This window comes from Cervus elaphus, chromosome 12, assembly GCF_910594005.1.
Source record: "Cervus elaphus chromosome 12, mCerEla1.1, whole genome shotgun sequence".
In the NCBI taxonomy this organism is placed as follows: domain Eukaryota; kingdom Metazoa; phylum Chordata; class Mammalia; order Artiodactyla; family Cervidae; genus Cervus; species Cervus elaphus.
In genome coordinates, this window is record NC_057826.1 from 40,788,666 (window position 1) to 40,812,669 (window position 24,004).

Sequence of the window (24,004 nt, forward strand, 5' to 3'; positions counted from 1 at the left end):
CATCAATTAAATACATGGCATGTTTCAGATTTTTAAGCCAATTTAAAAAAAATCACCATTTTTCTCTATGTTACTTTCACATATCTGCTCTATCAAATTACTGCAAACTTAACTACTTAAATCAACACAGGTTTACTTATCTCCCAGATCTGGAGGTCAGAGGCCTGAAATGGGTCTGCAGAACTATACTCCTTCTGGAGGTTCTAGGGGAGAATCTGTTTCCTCACCTTTTGCAGCTTCTAGGAGCCCCCTACACTGCTTTGCTCCTTAGCTCCTTCTTTCAACCTCAAAGCCAGTAGTATAGTATCTTCTCCCCTTTCTGACCTCTTGTAATCCATTTTATAGGGACACTTATGATTATGTTGAACCCACCTAGATAATCCTGTAATTTCCTTATTGCAGGATCCTTAACTTAATCACATGTACAAAGTTCCTTCTGCCACACAGGAAAACATATCAATAGGATCTGCATTGAGGGTGGTTATTATGCTGTCTACAATACTCTCATTTACCTTTTCTCAGGAAACTACTAGAAGATATGTTTCAGAAAAACAAAGGATTATGCAAAGAAAAAGGAACAAGGGATCTAACACAGGAAAGCAGTATTGAATTGGTAAAAGCAACCAATACTGAATGAATTAGAGGTTGAAATGCTCTAGAGAGAATATCTAGAAGGAAAACAAAATAAGCTGGATTAATCAATATGTTTGATTGCAATGTTTTGTTACTTTGGCAGAGTTTCTGAGGATAGATTATTAATAAGTAGAGAGAACATGACAATTATTAAGGCAAAGAAATAAAAGGTTGTATTAAAAGTTAATGTGATCATATGTGGTTCAGGGTTGAATAATATATAAAAATGTTACTTTAAACAAAAACTGTGAGACTACCATATTGAGATATGAAAGGATAATAAGAGTGTGGGGGAGAGAAGGAATGTTCAGACTTGGGAGTGGTGTTATAAAAGAGCTTTATGATTGACTTCTAAAGGAGAAAGTTAACAGATAATTTTGGAGAGTGAAAAAAATCAAGAAACTGTAGTATATTTTGACATATGAAATAAATAACAGAACAATTGAAAATACTTGAAAAAAATTTTCCTTTTAAGAAAAGTATGGAGGTTATTTAAAAAACTAAAAATTGAACTAGCATATAACCCAGCAATTCCACTACTGGGCATACACTCAAAGAAAGCCATAATTCAAAAAGATACATGCACTCCAATGTCCACTGAAGCACTATTTACAATAGCCAGGAGATGAAAGCAACCTAAATTTCCATCAACAGGGCAATGTATAAAGAAGATGTGGTACATATACACAATGGAATATTACTTAGCCATAAAAAGGAACAAAATTGGGTCATTTGTAGAAATGCGGAGGCACCTAGAGAGTGTCATACACAGTGAAGTAAGTTGGAATGAGGAAAATATTACATATTAATGATACATGTGTAATGTAGAAAAATGGTAATGGTGATTCTATTTGCAAAGAAGAAATACAGACATAGACGTAGAGAACAAACATATAGATACCAAAGAGGAAGGGGGATTGGGGGAAATTCGGAGACTGGGATACATACTGTATGTAAGTACCAATACATACAGTATTGATATTACGTATAAAATAGATAACTAATGAAAAAATGAAATCTAGCAGAGGGGTTGGGGACGACAGGGCTTTTGGCTAAAAACTTAGAATGTGGCAAACTGTTATTTCTCACCAATATCTGTACATTTGTCTACATTTCTCAGGCTCCCTTGCAGTTAAAGGACCTTGGATTAAACTGGCCAATGAAATGTGGGCAAAGTTACATATGCCTTTTTTAGGGCTGACCTCTAAAACTTCCTATGTGATTCACTGTGCTTTTTCTCTTGTCAGGTAAGCTGTGAACCCCAAGTCACAGGAAACAGCAGAACCACTAAAACTAAAAAAGAAACTTACGTTCTTAAGTGTAACACTTTATCTGACTAGTAACATCCACAATGAATTTCTTGTGAGAAATAAAAATCTACTGTATTAAATCACTGAAATTTGGGGTTTTCGGTGACAGCAGTAAATTTGGTGTTGGTTTTTTAAAAAGCAGTCACAAATGCCTTGACGGTATTTTGAGAAGTGGCATCTATGTCCCCTCTCCTAAAATTTGGACCTGCCTTCAAACTCACTTACAATCAAAAGAATGTGAGAGAAATAATGCTGTTTCTCTTGGGGACTAGGTTAGAAAAACAACATGTAGTTTCTGCCTTGTTCAGGCAACACTTGGTTTTGGAGCCCTAGGCGTAAGCAGTCTGGTTCTGGTTATTCTGCTGCCGTACCATGGGGGGAAGCCCAGGCCACATGAAGAGGCTACACACTGGACCTCTGCTAGCATTCACAGTCTTCATAGCTGAATTATCAGAAAAAATTTGTCCCTCTACGCTCCGCTGAACACAAGACTCATTAACATAGTAAAATGATTATTTTAAGACAGCATATTTTGGAGTAATGTATCACATAGTAATAGTAACCCAGTACTCACTCTGATAAAGAAATAGCATCATTTGCTTTTTAATCTGTGCACTTGAATTAAATTAGTTTAAAATGATAAATTACTTACTGGCTTGATGACTTTGCTATTGATTCTCCTATTTCCCTTTCTTAAAGCGGTGGCTTCCAAACATTTTAAAAAAGAAACACACAATGAGAAATGCATTTTATAAACATGACCTAGTGTACATATACATGCATACATATATACTTTAAAACTCCACAAAGTAATACTTAACCTTACCAAGTGCCATGCACTGCTTTTCCAAACTAGACGATTTCTTTTTTTAAAAAGTGTAGTTGTCACTAAATTTCCTTAATTACAACTGGGACCTCCACCAATGGGATCCACACCTTTCCTTTGATTCGAACACTGTACGAAACCATAATAATTCTTCAGAGCTTTACTCAAATCCAGCCAATAGCCCTTCACTGACCAATTCATTCTCAGTTCTTTTGAAATTCCTATAATTTATTAGCCATATGGTATTTTCTCTATTATGCATGCTTAACTTGATACTGTAGGTCCAACATTTTTGGCACCAGGGACCAGTTTGGTGGAAAATAATTTTCCCAAGAACTGGGGTGGGGGAGGTGGGGGTGGGTTCAGGATGATTCAAGTGCATTACACTATTGTGTGCTTTATTTCTATTATTATATTAGCTCCAATTCAGATTATTAGGTATTAGATCCTGGAGACTGGGGACCCCTGCCTAAGGCAACATTCTGTCTTTTAACTCTCAACTGCTAAATTCATAGTATTCAATAAATACATTGCTCAAGATCTGGCCAATGTGTTTTTAAATCTCACAACTGTCAACAAGCATTCCTTCTCTACAGATTTTCTTTGGGGTGGGGCAAGGAAAAATGGTTTAATAATCTATCCGCATACTATGCTTAATTTCGGATTGGAAAAGTGCACAAAGTAGTCCCAACTCTGCGTGAGTCTGTACTTTTAAAATAGACCTCATTATCAGATATAATTTTTCTAACAGCTTTCCTTACTATATAGCATACGAACTACTTCTCTGGACACAGCCATTAAAAAAAAAAAAAGTAATAGAACAAAGTTCTCAAGACTAAAATATTTTAGGGATTGGCAAATGGGAAAGTGTTCTGTAGGAACAGCATTTTCACAACGCACTGCAACTACACCTTGATACTGTATTTCGAGAACCGCGTCCCCCTTCCGCGGTCCCGGCCAGTCTCAGGAGGGAGCTCAGAGCAGCGCTGGCGGGATGTGAGGCCAGGCCTCACGGACCAGGGTCCTGGTTCTCCATTACTTCTCTCCGGAAAAGGGTGACACCACACCGACAGCTTGGAAAAGCTGGGGCGGGACTTTGCCTCTAACCCCTCACGGCGGTTGTCCCCGCCCGTTACCTTTGCCAGCGGAACCCGCGCGGAGGCCGGCCCTAGCAACGGCCTTAGCAACGTCCGGGCTCCTCCCTCTGGTGTCGCCCGGAAAGCGCTCCGCCGCGGCCAGGCGGGACCGGGGCCGGGCGCGCACCTTGGGCTCCGGCGGAGCGGAAGACGCGTGGAGCTGTGTGAGGACCCGCGGGCTGTGCAGGTCTGAGTCCCACTCTGATCCCTCGTGCGGGTCTCAGCGCTTCTGTGGGGACCGGGGTCCGCAACCCGGAAGCTGCGGGAGTGGACGCTCCATGGCCGGGCCCCGGCGGAGGTCGTGCTGCGTGTCGCTTGTGAGCGGGGCCCTGGTCCCTGTGCGGCCGCCAGCGTGTTTAAGGTCTTGTGGGCCCTTTGGGGAAAGGGCGTCCAAATTTTTCTTCAAAAAAAGTTTTTCTTGTTTGTTTTTCTTTTTATTTTTTTTTTTAACCCCTAACCATTATTTTCAGTGGACTCCGGCCCAAGAAAAGTCTGTTCAGGCAAAGTTAGTCCACTAGGTACCCTATTCTTTATTTTTTAGTGTTTGGAGTGATTTGCGGGACAGTGGTTATCACCGAAGGAGAAAATTAGTACAGGCATAGTGTGCCATGCAGTGTATTTAAAATATTAAGGTTATAAATACGTAATAAGCAAAGAGGCTGTCCTTAAGTCTGAATTATTTCTTGGAAATGTAGGACAAGTCAGGAGGTTTATTAACACTGAGGTGCCAGTTCCATGAAGTTGGATGATAAAATCACTGCTTGATTCAGAACCACAATATTTAAAAATTACTTCTCTCTAAACCCCAGTGTACCATGAAAAACTAAGGCAAGACAGTCTCTGCCACAGGGTGGGTGCTATGTGTGTGGGGGGTGGGGTGGTGGTGGTGGTGAGGAGGGAATAGACTGTTAGCCTGTTAGGAAAAGGTGTTGCCTTGAATTCTTAACAGTAGACCATTGGACCTGTACATATGACCAGGTTCTTAAAAATAGGAAAATAAAATTTAAGTGGGTTTTATCTGGTACTGTTAGGATCCGAAGTACATGATGAGGAGATTATATGTAATGTTCCATTGCTGTGTTGTGTGCTCAGTTGTGTCCCACTCTTTGCGACCCCATGGACTGTAGCCTGCCAGGTTCCTCTGTCCATGGGACTTTCCAGGCAAGAATATTGGAGTGAGTTGCTATTTTCTCCTCCAGGGGATCTTTCTAACCCAAGGATTGAACTCCTGTCTCCTGCATGAGGGTGGGGGTGGGAGTTAACTGATTTGTAGCTAGGAGTCTTTTGCATTATTATTTTGGAAAAACAAGAAAAAAATCTGCCGGGCTGCAGATAACAGGTAAAGGTTGTCAGATACTTCAGTAGCAATTGCATAGTGAATGCTTCTTTTTCATAATGGTTTTGATTTAGTTAACAAGTATTTGTTGAATTCCTCATTATGGAATTGCAGAGTGAAGGATTCTACTCTTGGGGAGTTGACTACTACTAGGAAGGATAGCTTAACTAAAAGGTAACTCCAAATTAAAATATATTTTTCCATGTTAAGTATCTGGAACTAGTAATAAGTACATGAAAGCAAAGAGGTGAAGAGATTGCAATGGGCCATCTAGAATCCTGACTTTGAGACTAAAAATACAGGATTATGTGCAAGATAGAATTGGTACAACTTAATTGCATAGTTAAAAAATTAATTTGTTTTCAACCCAAGTTGCAAAATGACAGGTGCATATCTAGGCAAAAATATTTGTTAGTTCCTTAGGAATGAAGTTTTTTTATGTTTTCTCAGTAACCCCAACAACTCCACTTGTATTTCTCACACATAATTGATATTAAGATATATGCTTTGAAAGTTTTGAATTGTGTGTGCAGTAAATGATTTGTACACATTAGAAACAGGCTGTTGATCAGGTCAGGATGGATCCCTTGTTCATATAGTTTTAGAGACCTTTGGAGGGAGCTCCCCATGACTTAGAACTGCAGGCCTCTTCTGTAGCCACCTCATCTACATGTGAGAGTGTGTAGGTAAGGCAAGGCAGGGAGCCATAGACCTTTCCCTTGCACCATCTCAAGGTGTTTGTGTTGTTTGATTTTTGTAGAGAAAGGACTTTTTATATAAGGCTCTGCTAATTTGGGGCTTCCCAAATTGGTGGCTCAGCTGGTGAAAAACCCCTGCCTGCCAGTGCAGGAGATGCAAGAGATGCAGGTTCGATCCCTGGGTCAGGAAGATCTCCTGGAGAGGGTAATGCAACCCACTTGAGTATTCTTGCTTGGGAAATCCTGTGGACAGAGGAGCCTGGCGGGCTATAGTCCATGGGGTTGCAAAAGAGTTGGACACGTCTGAATGACTAAACAACAACAAAAAATTCATTTAGCTATATGGATGGACTGCCAAATGGAATACATGGGGATTTTTATGAGGCATCTCAGGAGGAGTGCACTTTGAGGCTCCAGAAAAACTCATCAGTAGTTTTCCATTAAACATCAAGCAACTACATTGACTTTCATGACACTGTTGGGAACATACTTCCCCACTAACCCTGGGCCCCATAGTGGCACATGCAAATCCCTGCATAGCTACTGGAATACCCAGCGAAGTGGAGTCAAATTGAATTAGACCACTCCAATTGCTTTTTTAGGATAAGCCCATGATCTGGATAACTCAAGACTATCGTAGCCTAAAAATGTTTTTAAGAACCTGAGGTAACAGTAGAACAAAGCCAAACCAAGACGATTTAGGGACCAGTTAGTTTCCTAAGTTCAGTGATGAGACCTCCATTGGCTTGTGAGAATTGACCTTTTGTTGGCCAGAAAAGGATTTGTGGCTCTGATTTCTGGAGACTAAAAAGTTCTCTTCCCAGGATTTTAAGGCTTCTCCTGTCCTTCAAATGACTTTTTGATCTTAGCCAAGATTTCTTTACCTGTATTTGTAGATGGACTGTAGAATCTAACCTGCAAACCATCTGAAATTGTGTGCAGAATACTACATCTGTAAGTGCATTTTACTAGAGAGAAGGTCGAAGACTCTCATGCAGTCTTAAAAGGATCTGAGCCTCAAGAAAAGGTAACAGCTTAATATCCTGCAGTCTCCCAGTCATTGAGGGCATATTGACAAAAATAAAAGTCATTTTTAGGAAAGTGATTTGGAGTAGAGGTCACATAATGTTTTCCATTCGTGAGGCAAGAAGAAGGGGTTGGACCATCGTTTTTAAATATCTCTTTGTCCTACCAACCCAAAATGTAAACCCTTACCTAATTAGTACACATCAAAAATATTTATTGTATTTTGGCTTTCCCCTTGAATAAATTTGGCAAGTATATTTTACTTTTCCTTCAATGACCAACATCTTTTTTCCTTGCCTTTCTTTATTTGGGTCCCAAGTTCCCTGGCATTTACAATCTATAAAAAACTCCTGATGACTAATTAAATTAGTATCACTAACTTCTTGTTAGTAAATTATATTGTGTATTATGTTCCACTGGACTCTTTGTTCACTTTCGTTTTGGGAAACCACAGAAAGTTTCCTGTTTCTGTCACAGCTTTTCTCCTCTCAGTGTTTGTACTTAAAGTGCCTGGAGTCTCATAGTTAAACACCACAATACCAAGACTTTAGGTTACGAGAATCATTTTACAGCTCTGGAATGCACATCAAATGAAGAGGGCCCCAGTCTCTTTTTCCCTCTAAGCCTATTGTGCTTACAAAGTATTTGAATACCAATTTTGGCAACCATCATCCTCCTTTGAAGGAAATATTTAAGTGAGAAAGGCACTTTACTATTTTATCTCTAGACTGAATGGTATATATTTTTGAAAGCAGTATGATTTCTTAGAATGGGTGAACACTGATGTTACTCTGTAAAATTTTAACGTTTATAAGATTACACTTTAATCTTTATGTATATGCCTTTATATTTTTATAGTCATATGTTTCACCTTTTGAGATATTTAAAAAATTATAATTGTTAGTGGATGCCTCTCATTTTAATGGATGTTTAGTTATATTTTTATGTGTGTTTTAATTTATGTTGGAGAGAATTACATCTTTTAGAACATAACCAACTAAATTTTACTGATTTCACCTTGTATTTTTTTCAAGGTTCAGACTGAGAATTGATGTCATGTCAGAGTGTGATTTGATGTCTTATAATAACAAGTGAAAGTCAGAGCTTGCAGGGTTGAATACATTCCTGGCTGATACTAACATAAAAACATTACATTCCTAATATAGAACAAAAGTACTGTTTCTGGAACAAAAATAGTCACTGAGAAATAGATTGTTTGTACCTAAACTTTATATTTGAAATAATTTTTCTGGGAGACAACCTTCCTATTTTTATGGAGGGACTAACTTTAAAGGGTAATTTTTTTTTTTCAGTTTATTGCTTTTTAACATTATATCTTAAAGCATGCTAATCTAATGGTTTAAAAATTTAACATTTGTTGCTGCTGCTAAGTCGCTTCAGTCATGTCCTACTCTGTGCGACCCCATAGACGGCAGCCCACCAGGCTCCCCCGTCCCTGAGTCAGCACACAGTTGTGAATTAAATGGAGTAGTTTTCTTTGTAGAAACAGTGAGTGAAATGTTTTATGTTTTTTATTTTGCCCCCCACTTTTTTTTCTAGTGCATCTACAATATGTGTTTTAGAAATAAAAGTTAAACTTTGATTTGAATGAAAAATGTCTCTCAGTACACCTATATTTCTCAAAGAAAGGGAAGAAGATAATTCAAAATTTGTGGAAATACAGCAGTCACAAACTACATGCATAGCTGCAGAAGATCCTCTTCAAAACTTATGCTTAGCATCTCAAGAAGTTCTCAAAAAAGCTCAGCAAAATGGAAGATCAAAATGCCTGAAGTGTGGTGGTTCAAGAATGTTCTACTGCTATACATGTTACGTCCCAGTTGAGAATGTACCTATTGAACAGATACCACATGTGAAGGTTGGTGAGAAATTTAATTGTTTGGAAGTAGGAGAATTGATTTTAAAGACACATCTGATATATCCCTATTCTAGTATAACTGATAAGCTTGATAAATGACATCATTATGAAAATTAATTAATAGAAAGTTTAATCCTGTAGACCTGTAAACCTATTTTTCCCCCTTGTTTCTAGAAAAAGAGACATACATTGCTGAAACACTTGCATATGAGATGAATGCTGTTGTTTTTAATGAAATCAGTTACTTTTTAAAATAAATGATTATAATTCTTTTACAGCATAGAAAAAATGTTAAACTTGAAAACTACAAGAGACAAGTTTACAGGCTGCATGAAGGAGCTTCAAAAACCACCTCAGGGCCTTGGACTGCCCTTGAGAAGAAAACATATCCTGAAGGAACTAGGGTTGATATTTGCTTAGGCAGAATTGTGAGTTTAGCCTCATTCTGTATGTGGAGACGGAGCACATGTCAGTGACCAAAACTAAACTAAACTGAAATTGAAAAGACTAAGGCCTGCTCATTGGGCTGTGTTATAATTATAGTGATTTAACGCCAGATTTCAACAAATTGATTTGAATTGATTGCTTACCTTATACTTTTTGTTACCTATCAAGACTATTTTTGTGTAGATAAAAGGTCTGTAGACCATCATGTCTCTGTAATCAAAGACTTAGTTATGTATATGTTAACTTGTCTAACAGTGACTCAAACTTTAAGTCAAATGGTTTATGAAATTTGACTGCTCCCTGTTAGGACCTTAAAGAGACCAAATTCTACACATGAACTCATTAGAACTTGGCAATAAGAAAATAAGTTTAATGTGGTGATAAGGTTCATTTAAATTTTAAGTAAGAACAATACTTTGAAACACTTGTATTTTGTTACTTGAATTGCATTTTAGCCTACATGTTACCTTGGCAAGTCCATGGTCTGCTTAGGGGTCTAAAATCATTCTTAGAGGCTATTGGCAAGTTTACTGGCCAAGAATAACAGTATAGAATCCAGTAAGCTTTATAGTTAGAAAAACTGAGAGCTTGAGCCCAATAATTCTTCTAAAGTCCTCATTGTTGTTCGGTCACTAAATTATGTTCAACTCTTTGCCACCCCAGGCTCCTCTGCCCTCTGCTGTCTCCTGGAGCTTGCTCAAATTCATGTCCATTGAGTTGGTGATACTATCTAATCATCTCGTCCTCTGCCGCCCCCTTCTCCTTTATCTCCCTTCTCCCATTATCCCCATCTCTCATATAAAAATGTTACATTTTGAAGTATAGTTTTGGAGATATGAACAGAATCATTTCATCTTCTGTTTATATCATAGCCACATAAAGAAAATATCCCATTAAAAGTTTTATCTTAAGATATATTTTGTTCAAAAGGGTTGATGATCGGAATAATAAAAGTTAATAATATAGGGCTAATATTTTCATAGAAATTTAATAATTGAGTATTGTTTTTTAAATCCATGACCTAATGTCCACTATTTTAATGAAATGGCTGAAACACTACACCAAGAGTTTGATCAACTCTAAATGGCCTACTGGATGGTGCAAAATTTTCTGAGGTATTTTAATTACCATATGTAAAATTTTGTGAGTTACTACATATTAATTAAAAAAGTCTAAAAATTTTTCTAGTTTCTACTTTATTTTTACAAATGGTGCAGCATTTGCTTTTAGATAGCCTGCTTCGGAAGGGAAGATAACTACCTAATGAATAAGTACCTCCCAAGCTATAAATTTTACTCTAGGGATTAAATTCATTAATATATATCTTTTTAATGCAGAAGAAAAATTTTTTAATGTCATACAAATTCATTAATTTTTTTTTAAGTCATGACAAATGTCTTTTTTTTTTAAGGCGAAGAAAGGTCATCAGATGAAAGCTTCATCTTTATTAGAGTACTAGAATTGAAAAGATTCTCTTTGGGAAGGTTGATAATCACATGGAAAAAGGCTAGAGTTTTCTGCTAATTGTATTTTGATAAATATGGGTAGAAAGTTTTGTGGTAAATCTCTCATAGGAAACATAGATGTTAGGGGACAGATTGATGGTCTTTAAATGTTTGAAAACAAAACATCTCTACTTGAACTGAGTCTGGTCAACTCTAGTTGCATTACTCTGTACCCTGTGATTGTTTAAGATATATCTTCTTTTAAAATGTGTGAACTAGAAGACAAACATATATTTCTGTATTTCCATGACTTGACCTGTGTCTGGACTTTCATAGTATAATTTTCAGGCTTACTTGGGGAACTAAAGATACATGGCTTGGCTCCCAGAAATACTTCTTGAGCACAGATATTACATAACTGTTTTATACTTGTAGATGTTAGTCCATGATATGCTAGTTTCATGATTTGTGAAATACATTAGTAACTTTCAGTCCTGCGTTCTTGATTTAAATGATGTCCTTCAGAGATAGCCAACTGAGCAGAAATGTTGGTCATTGCCTTTGGAATTTTCAGCTCTATTCATCAGCTGTATAAGAAAGTCGGTTTTATTAGTATTAGAATACTTTGTCATGATCTGCTTTTTTTTTTCTTTCTTCTTTCCTGCCTTCCCTGAACTAAGATAATGCTGAGCTGCTACTGAGAGACCCTGGGGAAAGGGAATGTAGAGTAGCATCAGCTGGGATTGAGTTTCATGAGGCAAGTCTGATGTAGAGTTCAGCCAGAGGTAGACTGATGTAAAATCATTTGTGAACTGCCTACTTAAATGGCAAATTTTCTATCAATAGAAGTTGATTTGATGTTTTGAAGCAGTTGCCTTCAAGTTATAAATGATCACTAGGCCTAAGTGAGAAGGTAGGAGACATCGGGTTTGAAACCCTGGATTGAAAGCTAGGGATGTTTTCAATGTTATCTGGGATGTTTATGGCCCTTCTAGGATATATAGCTTCCTCTTTCCACATAATTATCCTGAGTGATAAACTATGTACAATTTGGGATCATCTAGTAGCATATAGAAACTGCCCCTTTAAAAAATAGTTCTGGAGTTAATGACACAACATGAATGAATCTCAGAATAATTACTCTAAGTGAAGGCAATCAAAAGAAAAGTGTTTATAATTTATGATTTCATTTATACAAAATTCTGGAAAATGCCAACTAGCCTATAGCAATAGATCAGTAGTTGCCTAGGACTGTGGGTGGTAGTTGATGAGTTAAAGGGAAGGAGGGAGACACAAGAAGACTTTTGGGGATGATGGATATGTTCATCAGCTTTATTGTGGTGATGAATTCAAAGGAGCATATGTTAAAACTCATTTGATTGTACACTACAAATATGTTCAGTTTATTGTTTCAATCCTATCTTTAATAAATCTGTTCTAAAAAAAACAAGGTAGTTTTGTACTCCAGGGCAAAATAACTGTTCCCCCAGAGTAAAATACCTAGAATGTTGCCTTTTAGTGTGGGCTGGGAGCTGGAACAGTACTTATCATAACAAATACGTCATTTGAACTCTACAGCGAAAAATCCGTCCAGAGAGAATTTCTTATATGATGGGAGAGATATGACTTGGCTTCTGTTTTCATAGTCATGGCTGAAGGCAGGATTCATACAAGCATTATACAGAAAACTAAACTGAACAAGTCAGCGAAATAATAGAAAAATCTAACTCAAGAAATTTGCGAGACTATTACTTTTGCATACAGACAGGACATAATTCATAGTAATTAAATAATGAAACTAAGGAAAATAGGCAAAATGATTTTGAAAAGTTATTTTTTATATAGAGTATACCTCCTGGAACCATTCTGTTACTCTTTTTCCAATTAATAATTAATTTCACATGCTGAGAATCATGATGTTAACATTAAAAGATAATACCTTTAACCTCAAAAGATGTTTTGAGGAACAAAATTTTAACTTGAATTTTAGATCTAAAATTTTTGCCTGAGCTTATACTTCTTTTTAATATATTATAAAATTAACAGACCTGAAAGTTTATAGCAATTATAAAAAATGTTCTTGACACAGATATTTGAATGCAAGGAATAGGACTCAGTCCAGTGTGACAAATGAGTATGACATTGGAACATTGCTATAAGAGTCTGTTAAATGAGTTGAAAATAGTTCTAGTACATGATTAACAGTATTAAGAAATAAATTTGTGTTTGCTTTATGACTCTTACTAGTCTTAGTATTCTGTTCTAAAAAAGTATGACTTTCAAACTATTAAGTATATTCATAGGAACTTAGTGTGAGCTTGCTATTTAAGCTTTAAAGACCATTTTTATTAACATAAAAATTAGAATTTTCTATTTGTTTTGTTCATTTTTTCCTTTTTCTCTAAATTTTAGCTACCATTGAAGATTGACATCATTAAACATCCGAATGAAACAGATGGCAAAAGCACCGCTGTACATGCAAAACTCTTAGCACCTGAATTTGTAAATATTTATACATATCCGTGTATTCCAGAATATGAAGAAAAGGATCATGAAGTAGGCAGTTTATTTTTTTTACAGCTTTTCACATTGAATCTAAATATGAATTTTAAACTGCATTGCCTTTCTAAACTTACTTGAACATAATTTACTATTTAATGGTCTTGGGTTAACCTTCTGCAGCACTTAACAAAATACAGTTTACTTCATCAGTATCTTAAAAGATCAAATGATCCTAGATGTTAGGCCTTTTTGAGTCTCTCTTTTCACTTTTTCTAGTTTGTCTGCATTATTTCTTCCAATTCTTACTCTTTGCTAGTATTACTAGGCCTGCTTTTACTTTTCTCCTTTCTCCATTCTTGTTCTTATACTACATGTAAAAAGTCTAATTTGATACAAACTGAGAAACCAGATTACAAATGTTGAAATTTCTCCAGAAGAAAAAAAGACTAAGCTAGAAGGATTTTTAGAAATCCTTTCTAAATTAAAAGCTTTAGTACATGGCTTTTGTGATATTTATTTTGGCTACTCAGAGACCTTCCTTGCTCATTTCTAGATTCTTAATGGATTTTCACCTAGTTGAAATGGTCACATTACTGACAACAGGTCTTTACAGCTGATCTTGTTGAAAAGTGATGTTGCTATAGATCTCAAAAAACTAGGCCTTGAATACTTCTGAAAGAAACATATAAACTCTTTTGGGTCTCTTGGGAGAACATTTGTTGGTATGGTAAATCTAGAAACAAAATAAAAAATCAGTGCATTTGTTTGTTTAAGAAAGAACTTGGTAAGTTTTTCCTTTCCTATCAATATATTTGTAATTTTTGGTTGAGTTTATATAGAAAGTTGTGTTTGTAAATGATATCTGAGTTTGGGATCTAGGAGTATATTTGTATTTTCTTCTTTGATCAGCTAGATATCATGTCAGTTAAATAGAACATAGTGCTATCTAATATAAAAAGACATGATGTGCTCATAGTCTTAAGAAAACTAAGAAGCCCTGGACTTTGCTAGTTGGGTATGGGGGAAAGGTAGGTGTGCATAGTGAGTGTCTGAAAAACTTTTATAACGTTGTTTATAAAGTTAAGATTTTAAATTTTAATAATATTTATTTTTCATATTAAAAATGATAATCTCAACTCAGAAATCTTTGGAAATAGGGGAAAATATGGAGGATAAATACCCATGATTCTATCAACATTTGTTCATTTAACAAATATTTGCTGGGTGCCTGCTTTGTGTTAGGAGTTGTTCATACCTTGGAGGTTCTACAGTGTATAAGGTCTCAGTAAAAAAACATGCTGAAAGAAAGGAAGTGCCATAATTCACTGAGTGATTCTTTTTTTTTTTTTTTTTTTTTTAAATATATTTATTTATTTTATTTATTTATTTGGCTGTTCCCGGCCTTAGCTGCAGCATGTGGGATCAAGTTCCCTGACCAGGGATTGAACCCTGGCCCCCTGCATTGGGAGCACAGAGTCTTAGCCACTGGACTACCAGGGAAGTCCCTGAGTGATTCTTTAACAGTTAAATTTTTTATTTTTAAGTTTTCACTGTAATAAATGTACTTTAACATATATTCTGGGTATTGTGAGTATATGTATATTTAGAATTATTTTATTAAGATAAATTCCCATAATTGAAATTTCACTTGACTAGAGAGTATGAACATCTCAAGACTCTTGACTTATATTGCCAAATGGCTTTCACAGAGTTATGTTATTTAAACTTGACATCAGTAATGGCTTTAAAGGCCTATTATACCATTTCCTTACCAGCATTGGCTGTATCATTTGTTTTCTCTTTGCTTATTATATGGGTGAAGATGGTATTTAATTATCAAGCACTTTTCAATGGTTCTTTTACAAAGTACCCCATACTTTGCCTTTTATTTTATGAAACATTACAGAGTTTAGTTTTTTTATTTAAGATACAATTAACCTGGTTTCTATAAATAAGTGAATAACTTATTTTAAAGTATAGAAGTATTTCTTGGTGGTATATTATGATTATAGGTTACTAGGGAAGAACCAAAAACTTTACCACATATATATTAAAGAGGCACATATACTAAAACCTAATGCTTTTTTCTCAGATACTCAACATAGTTTTTCCTCTTGAAGTTTTAAGTCTGAATTTATTAATTTTGAAGATCATAGCACACTACTAATGTAAACTTCTTTGCTTTAGGTTGCACTTGTATTTCCTGGACCTAAGTCTGTTTCAGTAAAAGATATTTCTTTTCATCTGCACAAAAAGAGTCAAAATAGCATTAGAGGCAAAAATGATGACCTTGATAAGCCATCCGTTAAACGCAAGAAAACTGAAGAACAGAATTTGAATGACAGCAAATGCAAAGCCACAACACTGAAAAAAATTGTGTTCATAGACAGCACCTGGAACCAAACAAACAAAATATTCACTGATGAGAGACTTCAAGGTAAATAATAATAAAAATGTTGCATTTTTTTTTTGACTTTTCCTTCCCCCAACTTTCAGAAACTTCAAACCTACTGATGTATTCAAGAAGAGTTGCATTGCCACCTTTGCTTTATTTTTCCTTCTCTATTATATGTATCTGTGTGTACTTAGATATGTATATTTTTGGTTGAACCATTTGAAAGTAAGTTGCAGGCTTTACAGCACATCACCCTTAAATATCTAAGTATACATCCTTAAAGAAGAATGGCGTAATAGCTATACCATTATCACCATAAGGAAGTTAGCAAAAGTTCTATAATCTTTAGTCCAAATGTACATTTCCCTAATTGACCTAAAAATATTTGTTGTAGCCTTTTTCCTCTGATACAGCATGTAAACTCAGATTCCATTTGGTTATTATGTCTCTTTAGTCTCTTAATGTAGAACAGTCCCCTGTTTTTGCAATTTCTGACTTGGGCTAGTGTGAAGAGGACAGATTAGTTGTCTGCTGATTTTAATGTTAGATTCAGTTTAAATATTTTTGTAAGGATACTTCAGATAAGGATAAATCCATGGTTGTCTATGAAAAATCTAGTTTATATCTGTTGTTTTGATATAATTAATAATAGCATTCCTTTTCAGAAATGAAGTTGTTTAGGTGATTAGTTACCCTATTCATAGCTAAAGTTGTATACATCAAATAAGAGGACATGGTGTACCTTTAATAGGTGATTAGTTATCCTATTCATAACTAAAATTGTATACATCAGATAAGAGGACATAGTGTACCTTTTTCCATTACTGCTGATAACGTTAATTCCTTGATTAAAGTGGTGATTGCCAGATCTCTCCATTATAAAGTTTATTTTCTTTGTTGAAATTACTAGTAATCTATGGGGAAATACTTTTAAGACACTGAACTATTTCCCAACTGCTTTTTACAAAGTGGTTTTAGTATTTATTGATGTGTGTGTGTGTTAGTTGCTCAGTTGTTTCTGACTCTTTGCGACCCCATGGACTGTGGCCCACCAGGCTCCTCTGTCCATGGAGTTCTCCAGGTAAGAATACTGGAGTGGATAGCCGTTCCCTTCTCCAGGGGGTCTTCCCGATCCAAGGTTTGAACCTTGTCTCTTGCATTACAGACAGACTATTGCCTAAATCAGTAATTACATTAAGGATTACAAAATGATGAAATTTTAATATTTTTATTTCTTCTGCATTTGTTTGCTGGCATTCTTATGTAAAGATGAGCTTTTATTTTTTCCCTCTCTCCTTTTTCCTCTCCCGCCACCTCTTTTTGGGATCATTGTGGTCTTATGGGTTTCCTTTTCATTCAGTATATTATAATTTATCATGATTATATTCTTTTTGATGCCCAAATTGTCTAAAACTTTGCCATTGGGAACGTTTCAGGTCCTCTGTGGCATGGCCTCTTTAGTCTTTCTGGTACAACAAGCTGTCCCAAGTTCACTTGTACTTTTTTCCTGCCCCAGACCTAGAATTAATTGTTTGAAGGAACTGTGGTTCTTTTAATGGGGAATGTTATTAGAAACCAAGATCTGGTACATTTATTACTGCTTGTATATCATTGCTTCAGTGGACAGAGCCAAGAAAAATAAATAGCTATGTATTGAGTTCACATGAATAGTTTCAATTCAGATTTAACATTTCTTTCTTTTGTTTTGTTTGTATATTTTTCTTTAGAGTGAAAAGCTTAGTTTCTAATAATTAATGGTTTAAAGAGTTGCTTTACTTGCCCAAGTAACACAACTAATAATATGAAGAATATTACCTGTCTTGTTCGCTTGTTCCTTACTCAGTTCTTTAGGCTTTTTCAGTAGTTTCTCTAAAAGCTTTGGGTTTATTTCTGGCTCTTTGGTGGCTTTATTTGTATACCATGTATGATTAGAGAGCAAGAGAGTTAACCAGTTGGTTTTAAGCAGTTTCCAAATCAGTTTCAAACTGGAAGAGCTTCTCTCAGGCAGTTACTCAAAATGTACATCATGTAGAAAAGAAAGTGTATGGCACTTTTTGGAATCTTGTGTTAATTAGTCTCAAGCTAAAGTGAATGACAATACTAGATTTAACTCGCTTAATTTATATAGTTTATATCCCTTGAAAACATACATGTTAGTAAGACTCCTTTGTCATTCTGCCTCTCTGTGTGATTGGGTGTATGTGTGTGAGAAAGATAGGCAGACAGAGACAAAGAAATGGTGTGTTTGTGTTCTTGTGTGTTTCTGTGTTTGGGAAGGATGTGTGTATGGAGGGTGACTGCAAAAAGATGACAGAATAAGATTTGTAATCTTATTGCTAATATTTGATTGATGAAACCCTAAAACCCTGCTCTTTGGAGTACTGCCTGCCATATTCCCTTGAATAGTTACAGTTGCATGTTACCCAGTTTGAAGATTTTTCCTGAGCCATTTTTCTTTAAAGTACCTTATATGGTAATGGAAAGGATCAAATGAAGAACATAAGTGGTTTTAAAACTTGAAAAAAATTATAAAGGGAATTATTGAGGTACGATTTAAATCTGTTAAGCCTTTGTGCTTAAGGCTTCAAATCACATTTGTACAAAAGTTTTCTGTTATTCCTTCTCAGATCGCATAGAAAGTATCATATATTTCAGTTCTGTGCTACATCAGAATTTTAAATGGATTTCTTAATTCCTTCAAAATCATGAAATAAACAGATTTCTGGAGTCAGTTTTTTCTGTATCTCCTACTTCAACCCCTGTCCCTTCTGACTCCTCATCACACCACAGGAACTATTTAGGGCTCAGCATATTTATTATCTCTATATGTGTGTGAAATATCAGTTTCCAGATAAGCCAAGTTACTTCCACAAGAAACAACCCTTGTTTGTTATAAATCATTGCTGTTAGGTTTTAAAACATTTTATCATTTATTTGATGGGATTAAGCTGAACAAACCAACTCTAAATTTCTATTTAAGCCCTCAAATGTACTGTATTAAAATGTTTCTGTTACTCTAATTATGAATGCTGAGATTAAGAATCCTCTTAACAATGTAACATACTCTTTTGCCAAACTTTACAGAGAAATAACTGTGAATGTTTTACTGCTCTCAAAACAAAACATTTGAAGTTTGAGTGCCTAATTTAATCATGAAATGTAAGCCTTCAAGTGAAGAGTGGCATAATGTTCTTGAAGATTCATCATTGAAAGGCTTAGGGGAATGCATTGGGAAAGGATGGTGTCTTTTTGTTGTGGAAGGAGTCCAAATTACTAAAACTAGCATTCATCTCACTTCAATAAGTGGTGCTGGGAAAACTGGACAGCTCCTTGTAAAAGAATGAAATTAAAATATTCTCTAATACCATATACAATAATAAACTCAAAATGGATTAAAGACGTAAATGTAAGACAGATACTAGAAAACTCCTAGAGGAAAACATACGTGGAACACATAATACAAACATACACACAATAGAATACTACTCAGCCATTAAAAAAGAATGAAATCTTGCCATTTTCAGTAATATGGATGGACTTGGAGGGCATTATGCTAAGTGAGATAATGGAAAGACAAGTATTGTATGATATCAGTTATATGTGAAATCTAAAAAAATACAAGGATATAATAAAAGAGATGCAGACTCATAGATGTAAAGAACAAACTGATGGATACCAGTGAAGGAGGGGCAATATAGGGGTAGGAAAGTAAAACAGACAAACTATAAAGTAAGCTATAAGGATGTATTGTACAGCACAGGGAATACAGCACATATTTTATAATAACTATAAATGGAGTATAACCTTTAAAAATTGTGAATCACTATGTTGTACACTTGTAACTTATATTGTATAACATACTTTCAATTAAAAAAGTTTTCCTTTTTTAGGTTATTAGTTTTGCTTTTTTCTTTTTTGACTTGTAGTTTTCTCAGGACTCAAATTTTAAGTTCACCATTTTGTTTCTAAGATTGTAGCTATAGTTTACTCATTTTCACTACTATGTAATATATGATTGTGTGAATATACTAAGGTTTATTCAGTCTTCTGTTGATGAAACAATTAATTTTTCTGGTTTTTGCTACAGCGCTACTGTGTGCTACTATTAAACACAGTGGTACTATGAACATTTTTGCACATGTGCAAGCTTCCTCTAGGAAACATACCTAGAACTGGAATTGCTGTTTTGTTACATATAAGAATGTTCAGTCTTATAGGACGATGCCAACTATTTTCCAAAGTGTGGGTATACAGGTTTATACTCCCATCATTAATGTGCGAGAATTCCTATCAGTTCATAATGCCTCCTACCGCTGTGTTGTCAAATGTTTGATACTTGCCAATAGAGTGGCTATAATATGGTATCTGGTTGTAGTCATAATTTACCTTTCACTAATCACTAATTGGGTTGAGCATCATTTTGTTTGCTTATTTGGCCGTACATGTCCTGTTCTGTGAAGTATCTATGTCCATTTTTCTAGTGTTTTGTTTTTCTTATTGACTTGTAGGAATTCTTTATATAGAATATATTTATGTTTTGAAATATCTTCATGCAGTCTGTGACTCATCTTCTAAATTTCTTTATGGTATCTTTTGAAGAACTGAAATTCTTAGTGTGGAATTTATCCATCTTTCATGTTTAGCACTTTTGTTCCTTTTAAAAATCTCTCTACCCCGATATATTTCACCATGACAAGGCTGTGATCCAAAAGATGCTTGCTTCTTGGAAGGAAAGCCATGATAAATCTAGACAGCATATTAAAAATCAGAAACATCACTTTGCCAACAAAGGTCCGTATAGTCAAAGCTATGATTTTTCTAGTAGTCATGTTTGACTACTAGAACATGTCAACAACTAGTCATGTTGGACCATAAAGAAGACTGAGCGGCAAAGAATTGATGCTTTCGAATTGTGGTGCTGGAGAAGACTTTTGAGATTCCCTTGGACTGCAAGAAGATCAAACCAGTCAATCCTAAAGGAAATCAGTCCTGAATATGCATTGAAATGACTGATGCTGAAGCTGAAGTTTCAATACCTTGGCCACCTGATGTGAAGAGCCGACTTATTGGAAAAGACTCTGATGCTGGGAAAGATTGAGGGCAAAAGGAGAAGGGGGCAGCGGTGGATGAGATGGTTGGATGGCATCACCCACTCAATGGACACGAATTTGAGCAAACCCCAGGAGATAGTGAATGATAGAGAAGCCTGGCATGCTGCAGTCCATGGGGTCACAAAGAGTAAGACACAACTTAGCAACTGAACAATAGCAACAGATGTCAATTGTGTTTTTCCCTTTTCAACTATTATGCATGTAATTAATTTATTGTTTTTGTAGTATTGTGTATTGAATGGAAGTCTTGTGGAGGTCATTCCTATTGTGTTTCATTATGATGATCATTGTCTTTTAAATGGCAGGTTTGGTCAGTTTATATTTGCTGTGAGTATTGGTTTAGAATAAAATATGATTTTTTAAAAGCAAATTTTATTGTGAGTCTGAGTGCTGGTCTAAGGTGCTAAAAGCCTTCTGAGTTTGTATGTTGACATCTGAGTTTTAAGAGATGAGAGTGCAAGTGAAAGTGGCTCAGTCATGTCCAACTCTTTGTGACCCCATGGACTATACAGTCCATGGAATTCTCCAGGCCAGAATACTGATATAGAGCCTTTCCCTTCTCCAGGGGATCTGCCCAACCCAGGGATCGAACGCAGGTCTCCCACATTGCAGGCAGGTTCTTTACCAGCTGAACCACAAGGGAAGCCCAAAAGATGAGAGTACTATTTTAAGATTTCATGAGTCATTTCCTCTTTAAATATTTAGGAGAACAGCATTAGCCGACTGTGTCCCCAAGGCTCTGAAACACAGATGTGACAGCTACTGAAACAGCTCTAGGTACTCTGTACATGAAGAGAGAGCCAAAAAGTGATCATCCAGTAGCTTTAACAGTATTAAGAATCATTAACCTGCCTATCTGGTCTCAGTGAGTTTCAGAATGAATGATGTCTTAAAAATGTCAATTTATCAAGGAAATGAAACTTTTCTGAAAATTGGTGAACTTAGTCCTGTCACGGGTTAAAGTGAAAAAAGACCTTGGTAAGTAGATGACAGAGATGACCGTCTTAAATGTTAACCACTTGTAACCCATTGCTGTAAGGTCTGAGACTTACAGATAACTGTCATGGATAATATTTCATCCTGTGTTTTGTATTGCTTCTGTATATATCTTAATACATTTGAGAAAATACCCTGTTTGGAATTGGGATTGAGGAAGTTTAAAAAAAAAATCCTTAAAGTAATTAAGGGAAATCATTATTGTACCACACCCTGTGGTTAACAAGAAGTACCTATATTTTTCTTATTTGTTTTTGGCAGGGTTGCTACAGGTTGAGTTGAAAACAAGAAAAACTTGCTTTTGGCGCCATCAAAAAGGAAAGCCAGATACCTTCCTTTCCACGATTGAAGCCATTTACTACTTTCTGGTAGACTATCATACTGATATATTAAAAGAGAAATACAAAGGACAATATGATAATCTTTTATTTTTCTACTCTTTTATGCACCAGTTGATAAAGAATGCCAAGTGCCCTGGAGACAAGGAAACAAGAAAACTTACCCGTTAGTTTTTTAAAAGTTACTCATGTAATTTTATTTTGCTAAAATCAATAAAATTATAATTGTGCTTTGTTTATTCCTAGGAAATATTCATGTGTAATGTCTGTAAGACCACTTGAAAGAATGAGGTTTTATTTATTTTACTTCACATTTTTAAAAATGAAGATATTTCTAAGGGAATTTTCAGAGATGGTGTTGACCGAAAAATTCATTTCAGAAGTTACTTGCTCAAGTTTGGCAGATCTCAATTTTATTACTATATTTTAATATAATAATGTGTTATTTTATATCTATGTGGTTAGATGTAATTAGATATTTGTTTAGAGATCTTCATATCTTCCCATCTATACTCACAGATTCTCTTCAAGTAATTTGCTCAAGGTTGATGGCAAACCTGGGCAGAACTAGAATTGCAGCTCCAGTCCATAGGGCTGTTTCTTTAAGTCCATGTTGCATGTGATGGACTTTTTTTTTTTAATCTGCATCTTTTTTAGGGAAGAATTGTTAATAATCATGTCCTATCTTAGGGATGGACATATGACCCAGGTTAGCAAGCAAAATGCCTAGTGATTGATCCAGGATAAGCACATGTTTCCTTTTTGATAAGTAATATGAATGTTCAAGGAGGTAGGGATTATTTTTCTTAAAGCAGTATGGTTCACTGGTTAAAAGCACAGCCTCTAGAGCCAGACTACAGACTCTAGGGCTAGACTATCTAAATCTAAATCTCATTTTTCATTTTCTACCTACCAGTCACTTGTCAGTTTCTTGATTACTGAAGAGACCAGTAATACGGTAGGTATTTTAGGATGATGTTGAGGTTTAGCTGAGTGAATGTGTCTGTGGGGCTTTCAGTAGCACCTGGCATATAGTAAGTGCTATACATGTGTTTATTCTTTTTGTTTTATAAAATTGTGAACTAAGCATGATGTATATAACCCTAGAGCTACTGGTGACATCTCTGCTGCAGGTGGCAAAACTTTGCCTTAGAATGAAGCCAGCAAAAGAAAGAGTGGAGAGATAAAAAGACTTGAGTCCCGAGGACATTTAATCACCTAATCTAGCTGCTTGTGATTGGAGCCCTACTGTGCTGAATACCTTATGTTTGCCCTCTGGATCTACCCTTCAGTCTTTCCCATTCTGCTCTCTGCTCTGTGAGGTAGGTCCCCTTGCCCACTGGCTTTTGGTTGGGATCAGCAAACAGAAGGACCAGCAGTAGGTTGAAAGTTGAAAGGAAAATGAAATTGTGTTATCTCCCTGGCTGCTTTGCTGCTAGGCCACCATGGGTGGCTGTGTCCCCTTACTAGAGGTCACTTATCAGGCATCCTTTTCTCAGCAGTTATTCCAGTTCGTTTCAGACCCATACTTCCTCCTTCTACCCTTTTCATTTACGTAGTAAGGTCTCCTAGGTGTTCCTAGCCCCAAAGCAGGTCATTTACACCTTGGTTTTCCTAAACTCTGCCTGTACCTTTGTAAATAGTGATTTTTGTACGCTGCTCAGTTGCTAAGTCGTATCTGACTCTTTCCAGCCCCACAGACTGTAGCCCATTAGGCTTCCTTGCCCATGGGATTTTCCAGGCAGAAATACTAGAGTGGGTTGCCATTTCCTTCTCCAAGGGATCTTCCTGATCCAGGGATTGAACCTTCATCTCCTGCCACTTCTGCACTGGCAGGTGAATTCTTTATCACTGAGCCACAAGGGAGATATTTTTCTCGAAAGTCCCCACTTGAAGTTGTCCTCTTTATAGGATATTGACTATTAA

General features: G+C 35.9%; 2 protein-coding genes across 4 annotated transcripts in view; one reads left to right on the forward strand and one right to left on the reverse strand.

The window, feature by feature from the left end:
* Window positions 1-3,833, reverse strand: part of FAM227B (family with sequence similarity 227 member B) — a 221,168-nt gene extending 217,335 nt beyond the window's left edge. The window contains exon 1 of the mRNA XM_043920925.1: window positions 3,681-3,833. The gene's annotated coding sequence lies outside the window, so the exon portion shown is untranslated. The remainder of the gene's footprint in view (window positions 1-3,680) is intronic.
* Window positions 3,834-3,962: 129 nt separating this feature from the next.
* DTWD1 (DTW domain containing 1) lies at window positions 3,963-22,335 on the forward strand. 3 transcript variants are annotated; one of them, XM_043920926.1, is made up of 6 exons: window positions 3,963-4,092; window positions 6,836-6,966; window positions 8,526-8,844; window positions 13,149-13,292; window positions 15,426-15,675; window positions 22,002-22,335. In XM_043920926.1, exons 3-6 carry the CDS (start codon window positions 8,581-8,583, stop codon window positions 22,247-22,249), a joined length of 906 nt encoding a protein of 301 aa, XP_043776861.1. In that variant the 5' UTR covers window positions 3,963-4,092; window positions 6,836-6,966; window positions 8,526-8,580; the 3' UTR covers window positions 22,250-22,335. The 3 variants fall into 3 exon arrangements, with proteins under 3 accessions (XP_043776861.1, XP_043776862.1, XP_043776863.1); XM_043920927.1 differs by lacking the exon at window positions 3,963-4,092 and adding an exon at window positions 4,111-4,266; XM_043920928.1 differs by lacking the exon at window positions 3,963-4,092 and adding an exon at window positions 4,293-4,423.
* The last annotated feature ends 1,669 nt before the right edge of the window (window positions 22,336-24,004 follow it).

Coding starts and splice junctions, on each gene's coding strand:
- DTWD1 (XM_043920926.1), top strand. CDS start 8,581: ATGTCTCTCAGTACACCTATATTTCTCAAAGAAAGGGAAGAAGATAAT. Junction 8,845..13,148: donor AACAGATACCACATGTGAAG/GTTGGTGAGAAA, acceptor TCTAAATTTTAG/CTACCATTGAAGATTGACAT. Junction 13,293..15,425: donor ATGAAGAAAAGGATCATGAA/GTAGGCAGTTTA, acceptor TCTTTGCTTTAG/GTTGCACTTGTATTTCCTGG.